Source organism: Trichomycterus rosablanca, chromosome 12 (assembly GCF_030014385.1).
Source record: "Trichomycterus rosablanca isolate fTriRos1 chromosome 12, fTriRos1.hap1, whole genome shotgun sequence".
NCBI classification, from domain to species: Eukaryota; Metazoa; Chordata; class Actinopteri; order Siluriformes; family Trichomycteridae; genus Trichomycterus; species Trichomycterus rosablanca.
In genome coordinates this window covers 7,820,970-7,833,162 of record NC_085999.1, presented here as the reverse complement: position 1 = coordinate 7,833,162, position 12,193 = coordinate 7,820,970, and the positions used below count along the sequence as shown (strand labels likewise).

The following is a 12,193-nucleotide window of genomic DNA, read 5'->3' as shown; positions in this document are numbered from 1 at the left end:
GGGCTGAAAGGTAATGCACATTCAATACTGGTTGAATTCTGCTCTACACAGACTGGGGTTTCTCTGGATTTTCTGATTATTTTAACAACATTATGTACAGTAAATAGCAGTAAACAGTTTTGCATTAATAAATCTTGTAATTTTGTGTTAGGAAATGTTCTTTTTTTAAACTGATTGACAATTCTGTCATGAAGTTTGGCACAAAGTGGAGAGCCATAACCCATTCAAGCCTGTGCATTTGGTGGAGCCTCCTTTTATAATCATAATAAGCTTATTGTGGAATGTTTCAAAACAGTGTAACTTGAATATTAGATAAACTTTTTACCCTTATTCTGCCTCTGTCCCAACTTTTTTTGAGTTTGGTCAGTGAAAACATTAAGTATTTTTTGTTCTTTTGTCAGTTAATTTAAGGTGTAAGAAAATAACGAAATCACAGATTGTTTTTCTTGCATTTTACAAAATCTTTTTGGAAATAAGATTTGTATCTCCATATTTAACATTAAACCTCAGTTTAGGAAGCTGGAAGCCTAAACTATTTTAGTGCACTATCATGACAGAAATAAAGTGACTTATTGGCCAGTGTTTGAATCTTATTTCTACATCTAACCAAAAAAGAGTTTCTACACTAACAAAATCTCAGTGTGTAGGTGGTGAAAAATTTATTTATTTTTTCCCTTAATTAGAAAACCTTTGCATGAGAGTTAGTATGACCATTGCTTAGACAAAACAAAAACAAAGATTATTTTTTTTCCAATGTTAATATAGACTTAACGTCCAGAAAGCATCAAATAAAAACTAATTGTTTAAAAACCTGAAATGGTTTAAATGCTTTGTGATTTGATTCACTGCTGTTTTATGCCATGAATCTTTGTCAGATTTAAACAGAAATGTTGCACATGAACACAACACAGATTGGGCTGAGGCTGGTCACTTCAACAATTCATTTTCTTTGCTCTTTTGATAACGGGGATGGCAAATTGATAATAGATCTTAATCGTGCTCTCCTTCAAGATGTTTAGCTGCCCTCTAATCCCAGTCTGGTAGCAGACAGGACTTGCTTAGTAGGTGGCGTTTGCTAGAACCTTCATTTACATTTAAAACTGATAGTCTATCATGAGATCACTGTGATTGTAAGATATTAGAGTTCTGTACTCTGTGTTATGTTTAAGAGTGAATAAAACTGAGCATCACAAATTTGCATAAAATAAATATTTAAAGAAATGTTTGCAGATATATGTAACTCATCCTTAACAAGGTTGATTGTAGATGCTGTGTTTTGTCAACTGAGCCACAGGATACATTTGCAAGTGTTTATTGATTTATTTAATCCTGAATTATTTTGACGTACTGTATTTAATGTAGATTAAATTGTGGAAACATTATTTTAGAATGCCATGTCAATGAAGTACTGCTGGTTATAGAATCTGGTTAATGTAGTCAGTTCCATAATTATAAACAAAGCATCTCATTAACAAAAATCAGTCCCACATGCTGTGCCTTAACACATCTATCTAATATATAATAAACACACAGTGCTGCACTAAAATTATAATTTGTACTGAATACACCGTATATACGTATCTTGCAATGCACTTTCTTTCACAATAGCCCTGCTGTCAGAGGTGAAAATTGAGGCTCAGAAACTACCTACCACGATTTTGTTTCTGCCATTGCCTCAGCTCAAACCAGCAGGTAAAATATATAATGAAATCAACTGGGTGGTTAAAATCCTGGTAGTACTCTTACTTTGCTTTAAGCTAGAATATACCTCAAGAATAGTAAGCAAAATTCATCTAGGCAAATCCAACAAATCCTCATGTGCAGTATGTAAACAGTTTTAACTAAACATCTTCCACAACTCTAATCATTTTCCATCTGCTCAGTCTAATAATCCAGGTAGAAACTTTTAATAACTCGATGTAATCAGCAAACTAACATAAAAAGAAATCCAGATGGAAAAATTGTAAAATATTTTAGTATTTAATGTCTGTTTAACTTGAAGAGAGAAAAGATTTTCTCCAGTTCAGAAGGGAAAACATGTATGACTCGTTTCATGTTGATAATTTTTCTAAGTGCATGTATACATGACGAAGCCTGCCATGAACGTTGCTGATGCCTTATAAAAATGTTTTGTTTTTAGTTCATTTACTGGTTTATTTAATTGTCTCATTATGACCTGTCTGACAAACTCAAGCTGAATAAATCCATTTTACTACAGACTTCTTCTGAAGTGCAATTGTACAAATCCATATTTCTCATCATGATCACTGTACACCGCTGCTACCCAGTGCTTGTATCAATATAGCAAACTGCTGAACATCACTGTGGCTTTGTATTCTTTTTTTAACAACACAGCAGACACAAACAAATCTGACCAGAGATGCATTATTATTAATGCTCCAAGTTGGGGCACCATATAAAAAGGAGTTACTCCTTGCCTCACTAGCTTTATTTGCACTGTTTAGGTGTAGAATATTAGTAATGCTTATACTTCAAAAATAAGTCCTAGGATAAATACTACCTGCAATAATAATTCAGCTTAAGTCCCTATAACAGAAATTTCTAAATGAGAAATTATAGCTCACCACTTGTGGCTACACTCTATGTATCACTTCCTACTGAATTTTAGAGTTACGATGACTACAGTTCTCAGCGTTTATCTCTTAAACATAATTGTGATAGATTATACCTCTAAAAGTATAATGTGTACCTTTTCTAACGTGAAAGAAGCATTGAACCACAACGGTTTAGATCATGAACCTCGAAGCATTTTTAAGCTCCTCTGTGAACACAGGAGAAAATCTCCACTCATCACCTAAACATCCAGATCAACCTGTTGCCCACCAAACAGAGGGAATAAGCACTACTTTGTAAGTCAGTGTTGTTCTGAATGTCAATGTTTTGTGGCTGTTCTTACTATTTAAAGTTTTTATTGTTCTCAGAATTCAAGTTTTTAGTAAACTGCACAGCAGTAACATTTATAAAATCATTGAAGACAGTGATTTACTTACTCTGATTTAGCTATTTTATAAAGTTATTTGTCCATTAATGTACTTGCTTCATAAGCTCTGTATATTTGGCTGAAATAGTTTTGCATTATACAATAAGCAATTTGTAAATGAGTACATTAAAAATCCCTAGCATCTCACAAGCAGTTGCTCTGGTTGTTGCATGACTCCATGCATGTTCAATAACAGTAACAGTGCAGACTTCAACAGCAGGAAAAATATAAACAGTAGATCTGCTGAGAATACTGCCTTATTAGTGGTAGTTTAGATCTCTTTTTCTAGTTTTAATGTGAAATATTGTTTGTTTTTAATTAGAGATGGGTTTTGTTCTTAATTTTAGTTCTGCGGGTAGTAACTCTAATTTATGAAAATGTATTGTAAATATTAATGTAGCAGATCAGGGCTCAATAGTTTAAAACATAAAGGTTTATTTTACAACATGTCAGTGTAAAGTCCAACACGACATGCTCCATTAATCAGTGCAGTGCATTTCAATACGACTGTTAAACTAAAACTGGGGTTTTCCCTTTTTTTTTTTTTTTTCAAACGACCCACATTTTGTCCATAATTTTTTTACACAACCCAGGCAACACAAACAATAAATCTTACTCTCTCTGTCAGTCATGTGTGTTTAGTGCCTGTAATGTCATATAACACAAGTGACAATGGTTTATTTGCATGCTTTAAGGCTTCTTTGCATCATTAAATGGTTCTTCAGATTTATGTCCAATGTGCTGTATATGAAAACGGTTCTTTCTGGTAGCACTAGAAAGGGTTCTGATGTTGTTGCAATGTAACATCTGATTTCAATACTTCATCTAGGAAGGGAACTGTCAAGAACATGTATGGTGATCATGTTGATCATACATACTTTATTGGTTATGTATGACTGGGTCAAAAGCAGCTCGATTCATAACACAAGGCAAATGATGAAGCATCAGCACACAGTGCAACTTTTAACTGTAGGTGGACACAATAGTGTAAGAGCTATACACTATTTACGTGGGTAATTACATTTTTGGATTAATATTACAGCTGTATTGGTGTAAATGTTGCATTTTAATGCTGTAGCTGTTCATATTTTAGAAGGATCATACCATTTCATCAAGAAAAAAAGCAAACAAAAATCAAATACATTGCTTTAATTCACACATCCAGCAAATATCTTCCATTTTTCCAAAGGTTTCTACTACACCCAAACGTCACACATCCATCAGGATAAAATACTGTAAATATGTCCATCAAAGATCTCTACTACAGCCAGATTAAACTGACCTCATTTTTATCAAAGTTCCTAAAAATAAACTGTCGTTATCTACAAACTGCAGCCTTAAAAATCTCTCATTTTCCCCACTAGCACAAAGAAATTTGTGCTAGTGACTGCACAGGTTTGTATATGATGGATAACACAAATAAAAAGCTGAAAAAAATAATACCATTTGTGTGGTAACAACCAGCAAAAGATGCCTATTTGATGCTGGCCATAATTTTGATGTACTGCAAAGCATTGTGAGCTGCATCATTGTGTGCATTACTACAGGAGATTCCTGTACCATGACAAACTGTAACCGGTGTGGTGGACAGCTCTGCCAAACACTGGTACTGCCCATTCGCTGTAAGCTCATCTGCAACACACAAGAGTTTTTGTTAGTAGGATTTCTATAATAAAGCTTAACAAAAATATGACAGAAACCTGCACAAATAAACCAGTCAGTCTTGGAACAATCTCGACTTTTTTAACCAAGTAAAGCTAAGTTTTTTTTTTATAACATCGGGCATTGATTGCACTTAGTTCTCCCATTCAGAGAACAAACACAAAACAAAACTATTTGGTAAAAATCATTGTATCCACATTAAAGTATGGCGGTGGAAACAATATGGAGCTTCTTTTCGAACAATACTGCAGCCTTATAAGACATGAATGGAATGATGTGGGGTGGCGCAGCACTCTAACATGCTCGGACTTGCATATATGAGTGAGGGTAGGACAGACAGGTTCTCTTCTGCTGCCGTTGTGATAGATCTCTGGGACTGGTCCGGGCGCCTGAGCAAGAGGGTGGGAATAACATGAAACTTTGCATGGCTCTTTGTACATTGAACAACTCTGTATGGATGTGTGTCAGAGGGGTTGTGGCTCTCCTTGATTAGATCGGGGTATGTGCAAGCAGCAGCGGATTCACATACAGAAACTGAAAATGACTAGACTGGGGGAAAAAATATTGGAGTGATGTATCAGAGGAGAGGTCATTCTCCTTGGTCAAAAAACTGTGGAAGAGAATAAAATGAGAGAAGAGAAAAAATGTGGAGAAAATAATTGATGAAGACATTGACTCAAAAAATACAGCTAAAATAACTCCGTATATATTTTATAAGCTACACCTACCATACAAAAAAACCTGGGTATACAATTTCTGGCTGTAGCCCATCTGTTCCTCTGTACACTTTGTTACACCCCTGTACTCCATTTATTACTCAAAAGAATCCCCACTGAGCATTATGGGAATATTAGATAAACACATCATGATATTATTTAAAGGCAATCACCAACCCCAATATAAAATGTGCTTAGCAAGAAAAAACACTGACAGAATGTTACAGCAGTAAAACCATTTCAAATTATGTCGACTTATGTTATCAGAATTGCTTGTATGTAACAATAAATATCATTTATCTGTTTACTGAGATTTCTTGGTGTATGTTTTTAGTCAATTCTATACATGTCAGAGATGATACACTAAGTCAGGTCATTAACAATTAATCCAACCAGGTATAACAGCAGATTTCTCTGTACTGCCACCATGTCCATCATACACATGTACAGGCACATTTATTAAAAAAAATGCTCACATGCAACATGCTGAATGAACACAGTAACATGTAGCGAACAGCAAGTATACCAGCCCTATTATAGAAAAGTATGGGTGAAATGTGCAGCTGGTTATAATGGTAAGAAAAGCTTACCTATATCAAAATATGTAACCACAAAGCCCTGCTCCTGAGATAATTCCAGAATCATCTGTACATAGTCTGTATTAGGAATACTCAGTGGATTCCTCCTCAGTAAGGAAATATTTTCCAGCTTTGAGTTTCTTAAACTCTCTAGAAACACGTGTGGCCTTGGACTCTGGAGATGAACACAGAAAACAATGGTTTAGATTATTAATTATTACAATCAGCAGGCTTTGATAAAAACATGTAGCACATGGAAGCAAGTCTTACCCATGTTATCTCCGTAGAGCCTGAGAGACTTTTTAGTTTCTCCAGCATCTTTTCTGCCACAACTCTCTTGGCATTCTTTTTGGAGCTCCCTGTACCTGATTACCAATATTGCAATTACAATTTAGCACATATTGTGACACCAGGACAAACCCTTAAAAATGGTCTTTTGTTTTAACCTATTATGTTGAACAAACTAACACAACATGACACAAAGTGCAACAGGCTGAGTGTAGGAAGATACATACCTTTCTCAGAAAGCATCTCTAAGTGACAGATAACTGTGAACTCTTTCTTATGGTCTGGACCTGATTCCATACACACTACGTATTCTGGCAGTCGCCAGGCCTTCTGCATTGCCAGCTCCTAGAAACCAAAAATAGTTTAAATATGAGAATGAATATTTCAGTTTGAAACACAGCATGTGTATAAAGGCAAAATACATAGAAGCTTATTGATATAATCACTACAGATGAGGAGTTTATCTACAAAGAGCTGGTGTCTGCAGTCCCACTGGCTTATTAGACAAGCCACTTTCTGTAGGAATATGTCAATAGACAGTAAAAAAGCTGATTATAGCAAAACCTCTTTTGTGTTGTGTTAAGGGGTTAGAATTTACTCAAGTTTGAAGTATTTTGTGTACAGTGTGTAAAATACCTGCAGTATTCCTACTGGATTAGGTTGGTCATTTCCTTCCGCAACACAGCCATTTTTCTCAATCTTCTGACTGTAAATACTGTGAATGGCAGTATTAACAAGCAAAAATGAAATACATTTTTTCAGGATTATGAAAACAGTAGTCAGTTGTGCTCTCACCTATTTTCTAAATCCAGTATCTTCAGTGCTGCTTCTGCAGCCTCATGTTTGGCAGCTTTTTTAGTGGACCCCTGGCCTATGAGGACAAATAAAGGTGGAACTGAACTATTGTAATAGCCTATACGTTTCTAGAAGTTTTTATAACTTAATGTTAGTCTTATTTCAAAAGGTAACAACTAGTGAGGTCTATCAGTAATCAGTTACCCAACAAAAAAGTCAAAAGAATAATGTGTGTCATTTAAAAAAAGTAAACTTAAATTCACCTAACAAGATCCCAAAATCAAGTGTGCTAGGGTAGGCCATTCAAAACCAAAAGCACTGTACTTCCTGTAAAGCTTAGTGGTGGTAGTGCATGGAAACCATTTGGCTGCCAATGTTACTAGTGCATAGCAAAAAGTGGATGGAATAATAAGGAAGACCATGACATTTTTAAACATATTAACATTAATTGAATGTTCCAGCAGACCAATAAACCAAATGTAATACAGAAGTTTGGTAAATAAGAAAGACATAAAAATGCACCGTAACACCTGCTGACCTTGGTGCAACTTAGAGAAGGGGCAGCAAATATTAAGTATTTAACTGAAAAAACCTCTTTGCAGCTCACACTTCAAAAAACATGTTTCTGTGTATTGTAAGAATACAGGTCCTTCTCAAAAAATTAGCATATTGTGATAAAGTTCATTATTTTCCATAATGTAATGATAAAAATTTAACTTTCATATATTTTAGATTCATTGCACACCAACTGAAATATTTCAGGTCTTTTATTGTTTTAATACTGATGATTTTGGCATACAGCTCATGAAAACCCAAAATCTCAAAAAATTAGCATATTTCATCCGACCAATAAAAGAAAAGGGTTTTTAATACAAAAAAAGTCAACCTTCAAATAATTATGTTCAGTTATGCACGCAATACTTGGTCGGGAATCCTTTTGCAGAAATGACTGCTTCAATGCGGCGTGGCATGGAGGCAATCAGCCTGTGGCACTGCTGAGGTGTTATGGAGGCCCAGGATGCTTCGATAGCGGCCTTAAGCTCATCCAGAGTGTTGGGTCTTGTGTCTCTCAACTTTCTCTTCACAATATCCCACAGATTCTCTATGGGGTTCAGGTCAGGAGAGTTGGCAGGCCAATTGAGCACAGTAATACCATGGTCAGTAAACCATTCATTAGTGGTTTTGGCACTGTGAGCAGGTGCCAGGTCGTGCTGAAAAATGAAATCTTCATCTCCATAAAGCTTTTCAGCAGATGGAAGCATGAAGTGCTCCAAAATCTCCTGATAGCTAGCTGCATTGACCCTGCCCTTGATAAAACACAGTGGACCAACACCAGCAGCTGACATGGCACCCCAGACCATCACTGACTGTGGGTACTTGACACTGGACTTCAGGCATTTTGGCATTTCCTTCTCCCCAGTCTTCCTCCAGACTCTGGCACCTTGATTTCCGAAAACAGTACTTTGGACCACTGAGCAACAGTCCAGTGCTGCTTCTCTGTAGCCCAGGTCAGGCGCTTCTGCCGCTGTTTCTGGTTCAAAAGTGGCTTGACCTGGGGAATGCGGCACCTGTAGCCCATTTCCTGCACACGCCTGTGCACGGTGGCTCTGGATGTTTCTACTCCAGACTCAGTCCACTGCTTCCGCAGGTCCCCCAAGGTCTGGAATCGGCCCTTCTCCACAATCTTCCTCAGGGTCCGGTCACCTCTTCTCGTTGTGCAGCGTTTTCTGCCACACTTTTTCCTTCCCACAGACTTCCCACTGAGGTGCCTTGATACAGCACTCTGGGAACAGCCTATTCGTTCAGAAATTTCTTTCTGTGTCTTACCCTCTTGCTTGAGGGTGTCAATGATGGCCTTCTGGACAGCAGTCAGGTCGGCAGTCTTACCCATGATTGCAGTTTTGAGTAATGAACCAGGCTGGGAGCTTTTAAAAGCCTCAGGAATCTTTTGCAGGTGTTTAGAGTTAATTCGTTGATTCAGATGATTAGGTTAATAGCTCGTTTAGAGAACCTTTTCATGATATGCTAATTTTTTGAGATAGGAATTTTGGGTTTTCATGAGCTGTATGCCAAAATCATCAGTATTAAAACAATAAAAGACCTGAAATATTTCAGTTGGTGTGCAATGAATCTAAAATATATGAAAGTTAAATTTTTATCATTACATTATGGAAAATAATGAACTTTATCACAATATGCTAATTTTTTGAGAAGGACCTGTATACAGTAGGTGCCAGGTCAGTATCACAGGGCAGTTTTAAAAGTTGTTTAAAGTATCATGACATAAAGAGACATGAACAGCATGTCATGTTAATGAATTAACCTGTGATCTCACTTTTTCATACTCTTATTGGTTCACTCAGGTTCAGTGTGAATTAGGCCAGTATAGGTGTATCAAGTTTACTGTAAGCTGGACCTGTACAGGTACACCAGCTGGATCTTGTACAGGTCCATCAGATTAAGAGTAAATCTAACCTGTACAGGTGATGTCCCCAATGGTTACACTAAAGATATAGACGCGCTGGTGGGCCTCTCCATCTGCTCTATCCATCACATATGAAGGCATGTTGTCTGTTTTAATGCCGTACTCATGAAGCAGCTGAACCGGTGTTTTGTCAAGAGCAACATGTTGGGTTGCAAATCCGAAGCTGAAATTATAATATAGCAAAAGTCTAACAGTAAATGTTAAACTATAACATAGGTAAATAGGAACAACTAGAAATTCTTACAAGGTTTAATGACAAGACAGATTTCAGCCCATAAAATGCAGTTAATGTAGTAATATTTTATGTCCCAACACTATCCACTTTGACCTCAAATATCAATTAAAATAAAATACATTTTAGGCATTTTTGCATCACAAAGTCTAACTATATATAACTGAAAAACATAAACAATTAAAGAGTAGGAAGCTCAGGTGGAGCAGTGCTCTCTTATGCTAGTAAACCACCACTGAAATCCAGGATTGAATTTTTTTCCAGCATCAAGATCAAAAACAGTATGGTTTAAGCATGAAGGAATTCTGGTACCTTGCACAATTTAACTGTAATGTCAATTTGTACCCAATCTCACAAATTCTCTTTTAACTAAATGGCCACAAGTTTCAAATACCATAGTGGAAATCCTATCCCCTAGAGTGGAATTTTTTATAGGCGTACACTAATATGTCAAACAAGCTCAGGTTTAGGTGTTTTATGCCTTATATTGTAGTTAATACAAATTGTTTTATTAATGCAGGCATTTCAGCACTCTGAAAAGCATGTAAACAGCATTAAGTTTTAGTTTATTTGCCTTAACTTTATTCACTGTTAATCCATTATGCAGCAAAAGACTGAAACATTTGATTTTAATATCAGAGACATCTACCCGGTATCTGCATCCTTTTCACAAACATTAGTAACATTTGTTAAAAGCATAGGTCGCTTTAATTTTTTTATATTCCACTGTAGCATATTACTTTGGTATCATACTAATATTAAATCATTCTAGTTTTAAAGTTCTTTTTTTTTTTTCAGAACAAAAATAAGCTGAGGTCTGACATGGCATTTGTTTTTATTATTGACCTGGAAGTAATTTCTACAACCTTAAATATAATGTCAACTGTAATACTGTGGTAGCCAATGTACTGAACAGGTGGTCAGAAGAACTCCAACTCCAATTATTTTTGCTAGTTATAACTTTTAGCTCAATTTAATTTTGTGTAAGTATGATTTGTGTGGATTCTGCTCATTTAAGTTGTCCTCCAGGCCACCCAAGGAGGATGGGGGTCCCTGCTGGTCCCAGTCTGGTCCCAGTCTGGTTCCTCTCAAGGTTTCTTCCTGTATTTTTAGAGGGTTTTTCCTTGCCACTGTCACCCTCGGCTTGTTCAACAGAGGTTTTTGGTCTGTTGGTCCTGGAGTCTGTAAAGTTGCTTTGAGACAGTGTTTACTGTAAAAAGTGCTCTACAAATAAAATTGACTTGACTTGAAGAAGGTCCCTGGTTCAAGCCCCACCACCCCCAAGTTAATACTGTTGGACCCTTGAGCAAGGTTCTTCAATGTGCACAAAAGCGTTTGCTAAATGTCATAAATGTAAATAAAATACTGTTACTTTACAGTTTTAAATGCGCCAGTTTACAGTCTGCATTAGCATAATTTAACTAGAGATAAAAGATAAATAGCCTCTATTCTGCTAGTGAACTCATTATTTTAATTGCTAATGTAAAGTAAGCATTAGTTACCGTACTCGGTATATTAAATATTTATTTATAAACCCCCGTTACTAGATCTTATAGTTTTGAAGTAATAAAAGGATTTGTTTGTAGATTACAGAATGAGACGTTCGGTAGCTAGCATTCAGGCTAACAACAGAGCAGCGTAGCTTGCAGGTACACACAGTTATTGTTATTTTAAACTTCAGCGCTGTACTATGTGAGGTTATTAAATACAAAATAATTCATATTGTAATAAAAGACTGTAGGACTTACTCAGATTCAGACATAACGGCTTTAATAACAACAGATACAGAGCTATTCTAACGCAATCACTACAGCCGTGTGCGGGGCCGGTCTCTTTGGGGGAGGAGCTTAATCTGGTGTTCTTTATTCTTTACGTTGATGAATGAATTTGGCCTTTATCACCTCATATTTATACCCCACTGAAACTATCAAACATTAAAGACCATGTGTGAGTTCTGTATACACCCAGGTGACTACAGAGAAGATATTATTTGGGTGGTGGGTCATTCTCAGCACTGCAGTAACACTGACATGGTGGTGGTGTGTTAGTGTGTGTTGTGCTGGTATGAGTGGATCAGACACAGCAGCACTGATTGAATTTTTAAACACCTCACTGTCGCTGCTGGACTGAGAATAGTCCACCAACCAAAAATATCCAGCCAACAGCGCCCCGTGTGCAGCGTCCTGTGACCACTGATGAAGGTCTAGACGATGACCAACTCAAACAGCAGCAATAGATGAGCGATCATCTCTGACTTTACATCTACAAGGTGGACCAACTAGGTAGGAGTGTCTAATAGAGTGGACAGTAAGTGGACACAGTATTTAAAAACTCCAGCAGCGCTGCTGTGTCTGATCCACTCATACCAGCCCAACACACACTAACACACCACCACCATGTCAGTGTCACTGCAGTGCTGAGAATCATCCACCACCT

At 36.7% G+C, this 12,193-nt stretch overlaps 1 protein-coding gene across 1 annotated transcript; it reads right to left on the bottom strand.

The window, feature by feature from the left end:
* Positions 1-4,135: 4,135 nt before the first annotated feature.
* Positions 4,136-11,593, bottom strand: prkra (protein kinase, interferon-inducible double stranded RNA dependent activator). The gene is made up of 8 exons (XM_063005649.1): positions 11,506-11,593; positions 9,516-9,688; positions 7,041-7,116; positions 6,882-6,960; positions 6,473-6,590; positions 6,228-6,322; positions 5,970-6,132; positions 4,136-4,633 (listed from the first exon to the last, which is right to left on the bottom strand). The coding sequence occupies exons 1-8, from the start codon at positions 11,517-11,519 to the stop codon at positions 4,476-4,478; spliced, it is 876 nt and encodes a 291-aa protein (XP_062861719.1). The 5' UTR covers positions 11,520-11,593; the 3' UTR covers positions 4,136-4,475.
* Between the last annotated feature and the right edge of the window lie 600 nt (positions 11,594-12,193).

What these genes read in the sequence shown, in the direction of transcription:
- prkra (XM_063005649.1), bottom strand. An exon ending in TGGGGACATCACCTGTACAG is followed by an intron (nt 7,117 to 9,515) that starts GTTAGATTTACT and finishes TTGTCCTCATAG; the next exon opens with GCCAGGGGTCCACTAAAAAA. An exon ending in AGAGATGCTTTCTGAGAAAG is followed by an intron (nt 6,323 to 6,472) that starts GTATGTATCTTC and finishes ATTGGTAATCAG; the next exon opens with GTACAGGGAGCTCCAAAAAG.